This window comes from Tamandua tetradactyla, chromosome 13, assembly GCF_023851605.1.
Source record: "Tamandua tetradactyla isolate mTamTet1 chromosome 13, mTamTet1.pri, whole genome shotgun sequence".
NCBI classification, from domain to species: domain Eukaryota; kingdom Metazoa; phylum Chordata; class Mammalia; order Pilosa; family Myrmecophagidae; genus Tamandua; species Tamandua tetradactyla.
Genome location: NC_135339.1, coordinates 81,851,855 through 81,867,818, shown reverse-complemented (window position 1 = coordinate 81,867,818; position 15,964 = coordinate 81,851,855). Strand labels below are relative to the sequence as shown.

General features: G+C 45.9%; 1 protein-coding gene and 1 long non-coding RNA gene across 7 annotated transcripts in view; both read right to left on the bottom strand.

Moving 5' to 3' along the window:
* Nucleotides 1-1,126: 1,126 nt before the first annotated feature.
* On the bottom strand, nucleotides 1,127-9,179 carry LOC143653263 (uncharacterized). Its single transcript, XR_013161203.1, has 3 exons — nucleotides 8,897-9,179; nucleotides 1,938-1,977; nucleotides 1,127-1,392 (listed from the first exon to the last, which is right to left on the bottom strand). It is a non-coding gene; the product is annotated as an uncharacterized LOC143653263 (long non-coding RNA).
* Nucleotides 9,180-10,902: 1,723 nt separating this feature from the next.
* The window catches only part of GRK5 (G protein-coupled receptor kinase 5), a 250,757-nt gene continuing 245,695 nt past the window's right edge, over nucleotides 10,903-15,964 (bottom strand). For all 6 annotated transcript variants that reach the window (XM_077126187.1, XM_077126188.1, XM_077126186.1 and 3 more), the window contains one exon: nucleotides 10,903-15,516. In XM_077126187.1, the coding sequence (XP_076982302.1) occupies nucleotides 15,418-15,516 (99 nt within the window). In that variant the 3' untranslated portion in view covers nucleotides 10,903-15,417. The remainder of the gene's footprint in view (nucleotides 15,517-15,964) is intronic.

The following is a 15,964-nucleotide window of genomic DNA, read 5'->3' as shown; positions in this document are numbered from 1 at the left end:
CTTCTCCAGCCCCCAGGGGCAACCCAGGAATCTGTCTCTGCCACTGGCCCTCATCAACCATGGAGGAGACAGCACAGGAAAGAGGAAGTTGCTAGGAGGACCCAGGCAAGAGCTTCCTCCCGTCCTGCGTCGCATCAGCTCCAGGCCAGACATGTGGCAAGCACACGTGCCTCTGCTAATCTGGCTGCAAACCATCCGCATTGTGTGCTATTTTCTGTCCAGAAGATGTTTCTCCCGAAGCCAACGACAAATGTTCTTTCAAGTTAACAGGAATTTGGACAACGAGGCTGGGAACAGCTCCATTCCAACACTCAGCAATTAGCTCAAACCCAACATCAGGGTTTCTGGCTTGGTGTCGTGTTCTTGATGATCACTTTTGTTGTCATTGTCTTATGAAGGGTGAAGGAGGGAAGATTATAATTCTTTTAAATGCCTCCCATGTGCCAGGCCCAGTGCCAGGCAAGTCAGTGCATTCTCGAGTTTGAAGTGGACTTCAGTTTCTCTCAATAGTGACGTTATCGGATGAGACAACTGATGCCTCCATGAGCTTCAGGTTCTGGCATTTCCTGAGTATGTTTTTTTTTCTTTCTGAAATTGTTGCCTTTGTTTGAGAAGAGCAAGCAATTTCTTCATTATAGCATAAGTATGACCCCCTGATTATGCATGAAAGCTCTAGAATTTGACCAACCTGGGTTCAAATCCTAGCTCCCCTACTTATATAGCTTGGGGAACTTGGGCATGTTACTTACCCTCTCCCAGTCTTGGTTGCCTAGTGTGTGTATAGTAAGCATATCCAGCCTTTTCTAGATGATTGAGAGGGTTGAGTGAGGTGGTCCACATTAAATATGTATCACAACACCAGACAGATAGTAATCCCAACAGATAATAAGCTACTAGTATTATGTGTTAAAACAGGCAGGATGGGGCAGTGAGGATGGATTGAATTTGATGTCCAGAGGCTACAGGGGGAATCCTGGCTCCAACGCCAGTATCGCAGGTAAGACTCTTTTGAAAAAATTCTCTACTGTGGAAAATGTCAAGCATACCCAAAGGTGGAATAGTATAATGAACACCCAATAAAACTGTTTAATTTCCTAGCTGCTAAAAACAAATATCATGCAATGGGTTGGCTTAACAACAGGAATTTATTGGCTCGGTTTCAGAGGCTGGTCTGGGGGTTGGTATCTTCTGGCTGGCCGTCAATCTTTGGGGTTCCTTGACTTTTCCATCACACAGCAATGCACATGGTGGCATCTTCCCTCTCTCTGGATTCCTTTGACTTCCAGTTTCTGTCTGCTGCCTGTGTCTTCTCTCTCCATCTGACTTTCACTTTGCTTAAAACTGACTCCAGTCATCTGGATTAAAGTCCAACCTGATTCGGTTGGGCCCCACCTTAAGGAAAGTAACATCTTGAAGAGATCTTATTTACAGTGAGTCCACATCCACAGGAGCAGGGGTTGGGACCTGAGTATGCTTTTTGAGGGGGACATGATCCAATCCCCAACAGTATCCATCTCCGAGCTTCCACAATTTACAGGCAATCTTGGGGCATTTACATTCCCTGCCAAACCCCGGCCCTGCCCCGCCTCACTTCCCAATTATTTTGAAGAAAAACAAAACATGATATCATTTCATCCTTAAATAGTTCAGTGTGTACTTCTAAAAGATCTCTTTTTTAACGATAATTGTAACCACACCCAAACAATTCCTCAACATCATCAAATATCCAATCAGTATTCTAGTTTCCTTAATCATAATTTTTTTACGGTTTATGTTCTGAATATGGATCCAAATGAGGTTTGTACGTGGCGATTGGTTAACCTGTTTTAAGGCTCTCTCTCTCTTTTTAAAGTAAACTTTTAGTTGAAGTATAATGACATACAGTAAAATGCATCGCTTTGGGCGATGCACCCGTGGCTCAGTGGCAGAATTCTCACCTGCTGTGCTGGAGAACCTGGTTCGATTCCTAGAGTCTGCCTATGCCAAAAAAAAAAAAAAAAAGCATGGCTTTTAAATGAACAGTTTGATGGGTTTTGACACATGCATACAGCTGTGCGATCCATGCCCCAATCAAGAGATAGAGCAACGCCTTCAGTCTAGAAAGCTCCCTCCTGTCCCCGGCTGGTCTGTCTTTCTGCACCACCCCCACCTGCCCCGAGGCAACCACTCTTCTGATTTCTTCCCTAGCAATTAGTTTTGTTGGCTTTTGAACTTCCTATGAATGGAATTATGTAGTATATACTCTTTTGTGGCTGGATTTGTTCCTCCACATATCATTTTTGAGATTCATTTGTATTGTGGTGTTAATATTTTTTTCTCTCTATTGCTGCAAGTATTCCATTGTATGGATGTCCCACAATGTGCTTATTCATTCTCCGGTGGAGGTGTCCATAGTGCAGTAAACACTTTGACTAAGAGTTTGTGTGAACCTATGTTTTTATTTCTTTTGGAGTAAATATCTAGGAGTGGACTTCCTGGATTGTAAGGGAGGTGAATGTTAATAAGAAACTACTGTTTTCACAATGGTTGCGCCATGGTACAGTTCCATCACAATGTGCAAGTTTCCAGTGCCCCCTACCCTCACCAACATTAGGGGCTCTCCATTGTTTAAAGGTGAGCCTTTCTATAGGCGTGTAGTGACAGCTCATCGTGGTTGTAATTTACGTTTCACCAGTGACCAAAGGTGTTGAGCATCTTTGCATGTGCTTGTCAGTCATTTGTATAATCCTTTTTTGGGAAGTGTCTGTCCAAGTCTTTTGTCCATTTTTATTAGGTTGTCTTTGCATTATAAATTCGTAAGAATTCATTATATATTCTAGATGCAGTTCCTTTGTCAGATATACGTATTATGGGTATTTTTTCTCACTTTGTGGCTTGCCTTTGCATGTTCTTTACGGTGTCTCTTGGTGAGCAGAAGTTTGTGACTTTAATGATGTTCTGTTTATCAAGTTTTTCTTTTATTGTTAATGAGTTGTGTATGTGTTTGGTCTAGAAAATTTTTGCCTACTAACAGTTTATGGAATAGACTTCTATGTTTCTTCTAGGAGCTGTATAGTCTTAACTTTTACATTTAGGTCTGTATCACATTTTGAGTTTTTTTTTTTTTTTTTTTTTTGGTAAATGGTGTGATATTTAACTCAAGATTCAATTTTTAAAATGTAGATATTGAGTTGATCCAGCATCATTTGTTGCAAAGATTTTCCTTTCCCCATTGAATTGCTTTGACACTTTTGTTGAAATCAATTGATCATATGGGTGTAGTTCTATTTCTCTTTATTTGGTTCCATTGATTATTTGTCTATCTAACAACAGTACCTTACTGTCTTGTTTTGGCTGTTCTAGGTCTGTTAACATTTCCATATACCTTTTAATATCTGATCATCAAATTTTACAAAAAATCCTGCTGGGGTTTGTTGATAATATATAGAAATACAGTTCAGTTCTATAATTGGCTTTGGATCCTGAGACCTTGCTGAATTCATTTATCAGATTTAGGGTGTGTGTATGGCTTTGTTTTGCACATTCTTTTAGATTTCCTTTGTACACTGTCATGTAATTTCCAGATAAAGAGAGTTTTATCCTCTCCCAATTTTTATGTCTTTTACTTATTATCCTACCTTATTACATTGACAAGAACCTCCAACATGTACTGACTAGAAATGGTGAGGACGCACATCCTTACCCTTCACCCATCACAAGCTCCATCAGCTGTGTGCTGACGGGTGGGACTTGATTCTTTCCCATTATTTACTAGTTTTCCAAATAACATATTAGCTTTCTAGAACCCTCCAAAGGTGACTGATGAGGTTGTTCTTTTAAAAAATGTTATTTTGCATATTATTATGAACTCCTAGATTTTAACATTTGTTTTAATCCACAATAGTTATGATCCTTATTAATGCTCAAGTTATCTCTTTTTTGGCCAATAGGAATGCCTTCAAGTTGGCACTTGGGTACTTTTGTTTTAATAAGAATTTTCATAGCAGCTTTGTTTATAATAGCCAAAACTGAAAGTAGCCCCAGTTTCCATCAACAGGACAATGAAGAAGCAATGGTTGGTTTACTTATACAACCAACTCAACTGAGCAATAAAAAGAAAGGAAGTCCTGATATATAGATAATATGAATGAATCTCAAAAATGGTGTGCTGAGTGAAAGACGCCAAAACACAAAAGAGCACATAGTTGACATTCAATTTACATAAAGTTCTAGATTAAGGAAAACAAAATCTGTGGTCATAAGAAACCCAAGGTTTCACCCCGTGGTGATGGGGTGGGGTTGGGAACTGGGAAGAGCATGAGGGAACTCTATGGGGTGATGTAAATAAATGTTCTATAGCTTGATGAAGCTACGGGTTCCATGGGTGAACTATCAAATAGCTCCCTTGCTATCTGCTTATTTCATTGTATGTATATTACACCTCAGATGAAACAAATGTTAAAGAGAGGGTTAAGAGTCATGGATGATGGAAGGATCCTAACAACGGTCATGGGAGTTTTAGGAAAAGAATAGAGGGAATGATGTAAAAGAACATTTGAAGAGATGATGGCTGAGATTATTTTTTACAACTGGAAAAAAAACCCATGAATCTTCACATAAAGTATACCAACTATTGAGCAATAGTAAAAATAAAACCATGCTTAATACGTCATAAAGAGATACTAGTAAAAATAAAACCACACTTAATACGTCAAAATAAAAACTACCAGAGATAAAAATGCAAGCAAAAATCAACTCCTCGTAAGAAGCAGTTAATGCTAAAAGATAATGGGACATTATCTCTCAAGAGGTAAGAAAAACTAATTCTTCACCTATAATTCTATAATCATTTAACAATTATTCAAGAGTAGGGGCAGTAAGAGTCACCCCCAGAGAACCTCTTTTCGTGCTCAGATGTGCCCTCTCTCTCAGCCGACATGGCAAGTGAACTCACTGCCCTCCCCACCCTATGCGGGACATGATTCCCAGGGGTGTAAACCTCCCTGGCAACATGGGACATCCTAGGATGAGCTGGGACTCGGCATCAAGGAATTGAGTAAACCTTCTCAACCAAAAGAGGGAAGAGAGAAATGAGACAAAATAGAGTGTCAGTGGCTGAGAGATTTCAAACAGAGTGGAGAGGTTTTCCTGGAGGTTATTCTTACGCATTATGTAGATATCCCTTTTCAGTTTATGGTGCATTAGAGAGGCTACAGGGAAGTACCTGAAACTGCAGAGCTGTGTTCCAGTAGCCTTGATTCTTGAAGATGATTGTATAATGATATAGCTTTTGTAATGTGACTGTGTGATTGTGAAAACCTTGTGTGTGATGCTCCTTTATCTACAGTACGGACAGATGAGTAAAAAATATGAGTAAGAAGTAAATAATAGGGGGAACAAAGGTTAAAATAAATTGAGTAGATTGAAATACTAGTGGTCAGTGAGAGGGAGGGGTAAGGGGAATGGCATGAATGAAATTTTTCTTTTTTATTTTTCCTTTCTTTTGCTGGAGAGATGCAACTGTTAAAAAAAAATTATGGTGTTGAATACACAACTATGTGATGATATTGTGAGCCATTGACTGTAACCATGTCGAGAGTGTTTGTATGTCAAGAATGTATGTTTGTTTGTTGTTTGCAATAAAAATGTTTTTTTTAAACTATTGGGATAATCTAAAAAAAAAAAGAGTAGGGCAGGGTGAATTTATCTTCAGACATTCAGAAACAGAGAACGTTTCCTCCCCTGAGATTCTCATCCAAAAAGCTATTAAAAGATGAGCTCCATCAAATAGAAAATGACTGCAGAGAGAAGGGGTAGGATTACAGAAAGAATGTACAGCACAGAAAAAAGAACAACATAGGGTCTCAGTTTTAATAACTAATGTCTCTGGCACAATGATTTAAGAAAAAAAAATGACAGAATTGCCTAAAAGCCGAAACTAAAATTCTATACAACTATAAGGTAGTGGTGTATGTTGAGGGAATGATATTTACTGGACATTTGAAGCATGATACGATCTTCGTCTTGAACGAGGAGATAAGAGGTAATAAAATGAAAAGCTAAAATGAGGAGCCTCTTCCATCCAGACGGTGGAACGAGATGCTTCAGGACTCTGTCCCCCTACACAAGCTTTGAACAACCAGCGAGAACTGGCAGAAACGTCTTTCTTAGAGCTCCAGAAAACAGTTAAAAGACTGTGGTAATAGGAGAAGCATCGAATCAAGAAACAGACTGCTTAAAAGCAGTAGGCACGTGTGGGGCAACGGTGGCTCAGTGACAGAGTCCTCGCCTGGTGTGCTGCAGGTCCGGGTTTGATTCCCGGTTCCTGACCATGCCAAAAAAAAAAAGGCAGTAGGCGCCCATGCAGCCCTGGCTGGCCCCTCCCCACCCCTCCCCAGCCTGGTGCAGAGCCGGCTGGTGCTCTCAGCATGGGTCCTTGGTCCTGGCGGGAGCAGAGGGACGGGTGTGGGTCTACTGGGAGCATGGATGTGTGGCCCAATCTGTCAGCACCTGGGTTCTTTTGATACAACCTTAGCTGACTTTGGTAGTGTGCTGGTTTGAAAATATTATGTACCCCAGAAAAGCCATGTTTTAATCCTGATTCAATCTTGTGGGGGTGGGGGAGCAGCCGTTTCTTTTAATCCTGATTCAATACTGTAGGTTGGAATCTTTTAATTAGATTATCTCCACGGAGATGTGGCATGCACGATTGTGGGTGCGACCTTTAATTAGATGGAGATGTGACTCCACCCATTCCAGGTGGATCTTGATTAGCTTACTGGAGTACTTTAAAAGAGGAAACATTTTGGACAGAGAGCCCACAGAAATGACAGAGCCAACAGAGGGAGAGCTGACACAGATGCTTGGGGCCAGCAGATGTCACCATGAGATGTTAAGCAAGCCAGAACCTGGAGAGAGCCAAGGGAAGCCAAGAGATGAAAGCCAGCCCTGGAGAAGCAAAGTGAGGAGCCCCCGCAGGAACAGAGGCCAAAAGCAACGGAGCCCAGGAGCAAGGGACCAGCAGATGCCAGCCACGTGACTGCCCAGCTGACAGATCTATGCCAGACCCATTGACCTTTCTTGAATTAAGATATCTCTTCCTGGATGCCTTAGTTTAGACATTTTTATAGACTTAGAACTGTAAACTTGTCACTTATTAAATTCCCCTTTTCAAAAGGCTTTCTAGTTCTAAAATATCAGATTCCGGCAGCTTGCAGACTAACAGATAGCTTCCTTGTTTTCTTTTACCTGTCCCGTGCTACTATTGAACATTTCCTTCCCTGTCATTTCTCCAAGGACCCTGGTTCCTTTTAGTGGGAAATGGAATTTGGAAGGCCACAGACTGGGCTGCATGGTGCTCCCTCCTGGTAGATTGGTCATTTTTTGTAAAGGATAAATACTTTTTAAAGAGAAAGTTTATTTTGTGTTGGATTAAAGGACTTTTATGTAACTTTTTAAATTTATAGTTTTATTTTTCTTGCATCAAAAACCTTTGCTCTTAATGACATTTGTGTAATTACTTTAATACATAATAATTGCAGAATAATAATGCCCAAGTTATTACTAACAGGATGCTTAATGAAAAAAGTTTATGATTTTTTTGGCAATTCTTTTTGTCCTTAGGGTATGTCCCACTATAGGAATACACAGTCACATTTCTGTGCTTTAAAGTCACTTGGGAATATGCTCTGTATAATTACCCTACCAACTGCATACACAGATCTGTTTGTTTCATTTTTCTTTTGATTCTTAGGGACTTTAAAAAATCTAATCTTGTTTTATAATTATGTAAAACATATACCTGCTTCCAAAATCAAATCTACAAAAAGGTACCTTCTGGCTTCTGTCATAGACCCCTTCCTCTCCCTGTAGCTAAGTTTCTTTCTTTCTTTTTAAGTTTTCGGTTTATCCTTTCATTATAAAAGATATATGGCAATATATGGCAATATGATTCTATGCTGCATCCCCTCGCTCACATTTTAAGAAAAATGGTAGCCAACTGTACACACCCTTTTACATTTGCAGCTGAGAACATCAGCCTCTTTATCTTCCCGTGGCCCGGCTGCTCTGCCCTGAGAGGCACCCTGAAGTTTTAATGAGATGAAAGCACTGGGTAAACCAGTAGTCCTCACACCTGACTGCCCATTCCAATCACCCAAGGGGCTGTTAACAGGTTCCTGGACCTCACTCCCAGAGTTTCTGATGCAACAGGCCAGGGGTGAGGCTTGAGGATTTGCATTTCCCAAGGATACTGATTCTGCCTGTGTGGGGCCTGACACTGAACGACTGTCAAGGCAGGGCAAGTATTCGTGATTTGGAAAGCATCTGCACCTCACAAGGCAGGGCCTGGAGGGGACAGGAATGTGGGTTCTGGTTTAAATGAAGACCTCACCTGACTTTCCAATTTGGAATTCAGTGAGGCCTGACCAAAGCCTCCATGGACCAGCAGCTAAACCGGGGAGCTTGTTGGAAATGCAGACCCTTGCCCTGCCCCGCCCCACCCCCACAGATCTGTAGCATCTGGAGCTGCATTTTAACAACATCCCCAGGTGAGTCGGTTCCCTGAAGTCTGAGAGGTGCTGGCCTGACTTTCCCAGGCCCTCTGGTTCATTTACCAGTGTCAGCCAACGGCCCTTGTGATGGTTTGAAGCTTTATGGGCCCCAGAAGATCATGTCCTTAAAGCTAACCCATTTCTGTGGGTGTAGACCTACTGCGGATGGGACCTTTTGTTTAGATTATTTTAGTTGAGGCCTGCCCCAGGTGGGTCTTTCTTACCGGAGTCCTTTATAAGAGGCTGAAAAACAGAAACACAGGCTAAGAGAGAGAGCCACAGAAAATAGAAGGGAAACTTCTGAAGCCAGAAGCTGGAAGCAATGAAACCCGCAAGAGAAAGGAGAGACCAGCGCTGCCACATACCTTGCCATCCAACAGAGAAGCCAAGGGTTGCCAATAGCCGATCTTTGGGAAGAAAGCACGGCCTGCTGGTGCTTGGATTTGGACATTTTCACAGCTCCAGAACCGTAGGCTTGTAAGCTAAGAAATCCGCATTGTTGGAAGCCAGTCTGGTATATTGCCTTTTGGCACCTTTAGCAAACTTTAGCGACCCCTAAGATGCAGACGCCACCAGGCAGGGGCTTTCTCTGACAACTCTGAAGAAGTGCCGTGGGCAGAGGAGACGGTGCCATGCCTCCTTGTTGAATGACTCAGCAGGGAGTGGGACGGCGCCCTGCAATGCCAGCTGGACGGCCCCTCTCCGGAGGCTCCTCCCTGCACAGGCCTTGGCTTGAGGAACCGCCGGGTTAACAGGCGTCTGGAACCCTGGCCCGCCGCATCCAGAGTGCCTATTCCCAGGCGACCCCTCCTCTCACGTCTCCGGGGATGGCAGGCAGACCCTAACCCCTGAAGGGCCCTCCGAAGGACGACGGCCTGAATCTCCTTGGAGCCCTGGGGAAGCCACATCAAGCCTTTTCTAGAAATGAAGTAGGTGGAGACCATTTGGGGGACCCACACTCAGCAAATCCATGGAGTGAAGACGGAAGGGACCCTGAAAACAGAGGTGGGGTGGGTAGTGGACGTGAGGGATGGGACCCTTTCCCCAGGAAAGGGACGGATGGCGTAGATGGTGAGCTGGCTGAGGGGGCCTGGGCAGGCCCGTGCTGTGGGCTGCAGCACTCGCTCAGACCATGTGTCCTGGGAGGAACGGCAGCTCTGTCTGCCTAGGGCAGTGGGTTCCAGCAGTGGTGGGGACCTTCCCTAGAAGGGCCTTGGGAAACAGCTCCTGTGAGGAAGCCTTGGAGGCTGAGAGGAAACTTCAGAGGTCAGGGTGTCCGCTCCCCACCCCTCCACGCTCCCCTGTGAAGTCTTCTCTTACTCTCACTGTCCTCAGCTCTGCTCCCCAGCTGACCAGGTTTCCCTTCATCCCAGGAAGGACCCCTTGCCAGTCACAATCACTCCTCCCACTCCACCCCCATTGTCAGCCAGCCCTTCATTCTCTCTCTCCAATTCCAAACAGCTCCCCTAAATAAGCAGATTCCACCCCAATCCTTTCCTCCAGTCAGAAAAGACATCTGCTCCTCCGACCTAAGGGGACATGTGGCCATGACCCCGATCTGTAGTAGAGGTGACACGGCCACCCAGACTCTCGCCAAGCATTCCGGGCAGAAGCGAGCCTCCAGCCTCAGGCCGGTGCCTGTGGAAAGGCGTCTGCTCCCAGAGATACGGCCTGCTCATCGGTCAAACGCTGGCTGTGTCCTGCACAGCCATGGCTTCTGTACCGGGCATCACACAGGCTCTCACCGAGCCCTCCAGTAGCCCCAATGCGCAGGTGTTTTGTCCCCATTTTAGATGAGAACACTGAGGCCCAGAGTAAAGTGACCCGCTCAGGTTCTCACCGTCCAGCAGGGTTTCTAGTCCATGGCCCTGCTCACTCCACCACGAAGCCCAGCCAGGGCAGGGAGACTCCTGGATTGGGGCTCTCGATTCCAGGGCACTATGGCCTCCTGCCCTTGCTGGCCACCACGGTCTAGCCTGTGGCTGGCTCAGTGAAGGCCAATAGCCAGAACGGCCCCTCTGCAGGCCCGTCTCTAAGTCGCGCCAGGTGGGAGGTGCGAATATCCCGCCCAGCACCGGGTTGCTGGCTTTGACCGACGCCTTCTCCCCCTGCTCCTACTTGGCACCGAGTGGCTGGAGCACTCTGAAGCCATCTGCTGGGGTTGGAGCCAGAAGCCGATCAGGCTGGAGAAGGTTCAGGTGGCACCACAGGCCCTGCCCACTGGGCCTGCTGTGGCCAGTCCAGGGGGTGGTCAGGGTGGGGGCCAGGTTTAGGTGGGGCAGAGGGTGAACTTAAAAGGGCTGCAGCCACAGGCGGCCCATGCAGAAGAAACAGAACAAGAAGAGCTCAGCAGAAGGGAAGAGAGGCAAAATTATTTCCATTAGGGAATTTATTTCTCTTAAAAAACACAAACAGAAAATAACAGTGGTTCGATCTAGATACAGCAGCGCTGTGACATATTAGATGGGACATAACAATTCCAAACAGCGGGAGAACAAAAGCGGTTATCTCCAGGAATGACTGCCGAAATGGAACTATTTTCATTCACCAATGTTAAAATCTCCCTGGAAAAGAGAGGAACCTTTGGATACTAGGATGATTATTATTTTAACAATATCAACAGCCAATAAGCTCTTCTAATTGATAACATTTTCTTTCGATCTATTACAAAAGTGACTTATTGAGGGACTCGGGAGAGACATCTAGATTCTTCTTTGGGGAAAGTGTCTTTCCCTCCCAGGGAGAGTTAGGTTTTTCAAATGCTTTAAAATATCATCCCCGGCAGGAGCCTTTAGAGTCAGACAGATAAGACACCCCATGCCTGTGCAAGTGCGTGACCTGTGCACGTCTGAGCGTCACAAGCTGGTTGGTTGGTTGTTCAGATGTTAAAGCAAGGGCAGAGGTTGTGTCAGGGATGAGGCTTCACTCTCGTGGTCTGCTGTGATCAGAAAGAAGAGAGTTCTCTGTCACTCAGGAGCTCACGCAGCTATGATGCTTCAAAATGCACAAAAATTTCACACCCACTATCCTTCCATAACAACGGATAAAAAGCGAGACAGTCCTATCTCAGAGTGTCGGTCATGGAAACAGCAGACAGTCCAAATAGGTTGTCCTTGGAAGGGTACAAGGGTTCACCCAGAGACACAAATACAGAAGCAGCCCCAGAGGAGAGCTGAATGCCACCCAGACTGGTGTTTCTTCTTTACCTTGGGAGACTGCCGGTGGTCCAGGACGCTGCTGTTCCCTTTGGCAAAACCTGGACGCCAGGCTCAAGAAGGATGTGGTGTTCCCTCGAGACTTCCTGAGGTGCTGCCCTCTCCGCAGAGAGTTGGTACATGGGATGGGTCAGCAGCTCACTTGAAAAAGGAGGTGGGAAACTGAACCAAGGCCCCAGGCCTCTCAGGAAAGAACCAGGCATGGAAGTGGCGCTTCGACACTGGAAGCTCCTTGGAGGGTGCGCCAACAAGGCATGGAAACCTCCGGCTGGAGGGCAGCCCCACAACCACATAGGGAGCTTCCCTCAGCTCAAGGGCAGGCAGTTGCGTCTTGCTTGTGCCTTTAAAGCCAGGGCAGCATCCATATGCTTGTCCCCAGAGCTCATGGCCACCATTTGTCCCAGCGAGCTATTCGTCAAGTGTGCATATAATCAGGGCCACAGCTGCTCCTGTCTCCACAGTGTAGCCTCTCTGCTGCCTGCCCACCCCTCTGAAATCGAAGATGCCCTTTCGTTAGGAGCAAAGCATTTCACAAAAGAGGCAAACCCTCCTGTGGCTGCTTAAGCTATGGTAAGGCTACCTATACCCTAGAAGTTTCATGTGTTAAAAGCGATGTTCCTGGCCAGAGAAGATGAGTGAGTTTATGTCTGACGTGGATGCCATCCTCCGTGAAGGCAGGGGTTGGGTCTTTTTAATATTTTGGGTGACTCATAGTCCCCTGAGGGGGACTGATGTGTGCTCGGAGGTCATGGTGATCACGGCAGACCACCTCTGTCTTGCTGGGGACAGCAGCTTGTCTACTGAAAAGTGTAAGCAGAGACACGTCTCGCCTTGAAGGCACTAAGCCAGCTAAGGTCCGGCCAGAAAAATGCCACACTTGGAGAAAGAAAGGCTCTTCCTCAAAGAGCTCAAATGCACAAAAGAAATTTCAATCCATTCATTGTCCAAATAGACTTTATCCCAGACAGGTGGATGGTTGGAAAGATTTTTTTTTTTTTAATTTAAAAACATCTTTTTAAAAAAATGCAGCTATAGTTAACAAGGTTGGAGTAGGAGCAGGGAGGGGAAGGGATAGGGACAGAACCTGTGATGCCTTGAGGACTCCATGGAGCTGATCTTCAGGCACTGTCTACATAAGGACATCCCTTCTCTGTTACGAAGCAATGGGCAAAAGGAAGAGGAGGATTGAAAAGGCCAAGTGATGCTGACCCCGTGTCCTGTGTGGGTGTGATCAAGAAGGAAGACTCTGGTGATTATCAATGCGAAGACCTGTGCTTTAGCTTCACTTGAGCCCTTGTGACTCAGAAACACAGTTATCTGATTTATGGTTTCTTTCTTGCTTCTGGGGTGATTCTCGACTGAAAATGGACAGTGCATTGGCTTTCAGGCACACGGAAAAGGTGTCCTTCTCAACGCCAATCCATGCTGTATGGGGGGAGTGGCTGTGAATTGGGCAAGGAGAGTTGGATGGAGTTGGGACTACTGATTGTCCTGGGTGGGGAACATCCTTTTCTTCAAGAAAGGAGGGTGGGCAAGAGCTTTAGGATCTTAAAATATTGTCCAAAGAGATTTCCACTTCCTTGGCAAAAACCGTATATAGCTGTGTGTATTTATTTTGCATTAACCCCAAAGGTAGCCTCATGAAACCAAGAGTTGGTCTTGAAGAAAATAATACTGGGGATTAAAGGGATCTGAAGGAAGCCCAACGACTTCTTCTCACCCATTTGTTTGTAAAATTACCTCAAAATCTAACCTCTTACCCTGAGAGGCCTATTGGCAAAAGAGCTTGTGGTAAGAGCGTGGAGACGCATATGGGGCTAACGTGCTTGCTACTCCTGGAAGTTCACACTCCAAAACTGCCTGGGTCATCCAGAGAATTATGTTTGGGGTGATCACAACTGCACCCTACTGATGACGGCAGTTCTCGCACTTCAGGGCGCATCAGCATAACCTGGTGAGCTTTTAAAAGATGCAGATTTCTGGGCCCCACACCCAGAACTTCCCCTGCAGTTGGTTTTGGGGTGGAGCCCAGGAATCTGCATTTTCACGGAAGATGCTCCTGCAGTAGTGCAGGGCTCACTCTAGGAGAAGCCCTGGCAGCTGCTGGATGGCTGAGCCCAGGTCTGAGGCAGAGTCAGACCCCGGGGAGACAGCCAGGAAGGGGAGCAGAAAAGGCCGGCCACTCTCCCAGCCTGGATGCAGGCGAGGGCCACGTGCTCCTGGTCGCTGGATGGAGGCAGCAGGGGGAAGCCAGTGGCTCCCTAGTGCTGGGTGGCCAGGCTCCAAGAGCCCAGGATTTTTTAACTGCCGACATCCTCTGGGGTCTGTGTGCCTAATTAGAGCTTACCTCTGCCCCACCTCTCTCTGGGAAGTGGCAGTGAATTTGTCTTGAAATTCTTTGATGGCCAAGCCTCTCCTTTCCTGGAGAAACCACCACATCCATGCCACCTTGGCTACTGATCCGTGGGGCTGTGTGAAGCTCTCGAGACCCTGCGAACATTTAAGGACTTGCCTCGAGTCTCCTCTGGGGCGTCTCCGCTATAGCCGTGTTATCTTCTTTTCTGAAGACCCCTGGGATGTGCGCTCAGGCCATCGATCAGGGTAAGTAAGGCCTCTGACTCTTAATTCCTGACAATTCCGCCGGCTCTAAGGGTTTGGGATGGTTGGGGTTTCATGACTCATCCGTATCATTGCTATGTTCCCCTTAAAAATAAAACAAAACAATAATCCCCAAATGCAAGCCTCTTGAAAACATATTGACTTTGGGAAGCAGGACCTGCTTAGAAGGTAAAAAGGACCCGAGACCACTGGGCTGAAGGCAGCCAGCTCTGCACAACAGCCACCTTCCAGGAGAAAGAGGAAGCAGAGGCTGGAGCGACAACATGGTGTGTCACTCAAGGACAGCGGAGCTGACCCAGGCCGTGGCACCACCCCCGCCGAGGATGCGGTGGCTGGTGGTGAAGTCCCAAGCATGGCTTTGAGCATTTAATTCAGTATCTTAAAACCAACAGAATGGTAATATCCACGTGAGGAAAAGGTTATGGAGATGGATGTAGGTAAATACAACCAATCCTTTAAAGGTAAAATGTGAATCATTTTCTACATTTAATAAAAACATTTTCTTATTTGAGGCTCTGGAAGTCTTGAGTCACATTTTTTTTTTTTTTTTTGGTAAATTTCCCCACCCCACCCTTAAAATGCCTTAAAACACATGGCTTAACAGTGGCTGCACAGAAAATATACACCCTCAGAGTCTGACTTTCATTTAAATACAAATATACAAAATGTAAACTGAGACAATAGAGAAATTTACAAAATTTTTTCTTTAAAAATAATAAAGACAAAATTCAGTTCTAGTTATGACGCTATTAAAATACGTGCAAGTGTCATATCCAAGTGGATTTCTATTGCAATGTTCGACAACGACAAATCCAATCTGCACCGGCGTGAGGGCCACCTCTGAAAACAGACCTGAGTGGAAATTTCTTTGAGAAACCTTGAGGCTCTACTTCGAGGGAGTGTGACATGCTCCCTCCCCGGCTCCTGGAGGGCACCCTGCCGGCCCAGCCAGAATGCCCAGCCAGGACGGAAGCTCCCCTGCTCGCCACTTCCGCTTCTAAATGGAAGGGTTTCAGCTGGTTCCACTGTGGACTGCAAAGCCAGAGCTGAAACTAGCTGCTTCCGGTGGAGTTTGAACTGACATGGTTTGAATTTATGTGGTGGTTATAACTGGTCTTGGAATTAGGTGAACTCTTGGAATTATTCTGATGCTGTGAGGGAGAGAGAGAGAGAGAGAGAAAGAGCGAGAGAGAGAATGAGTCAGTTCTGGCAGATCAAGCCCTGGGGTTCACCCATGGGGGGCCCCCGGAATGGGGGCCACAGGGCAGGGCTGGTCTGACCAGCTCCCCCTCCTGCTTTTTGTTGCCTTTTGCATGGCCCCCTACAGACCCAGATCCAGAGCTCACTGCTTGGGGCAGGGGGCTTTATCTGGCACCTGGAAAGATGTCTGGACTTCATAAACCCCAAGTCTGGGGGCAGGTGGCCTCCTACAACATCTATGTTGGTTGACTCTGCAGCTGAAGTTAGACCACCTGTTCTCACCTAAGTCCACCAGCTCCCAGCTGAGCAGCCTCAGGCAGGTTATTTATTCTGCAGGTCTCCTCACAGGCCCAGAGAGGCTAAGAGACCTTCTTCACAAGGCCACTGGGAGGCTGAAAT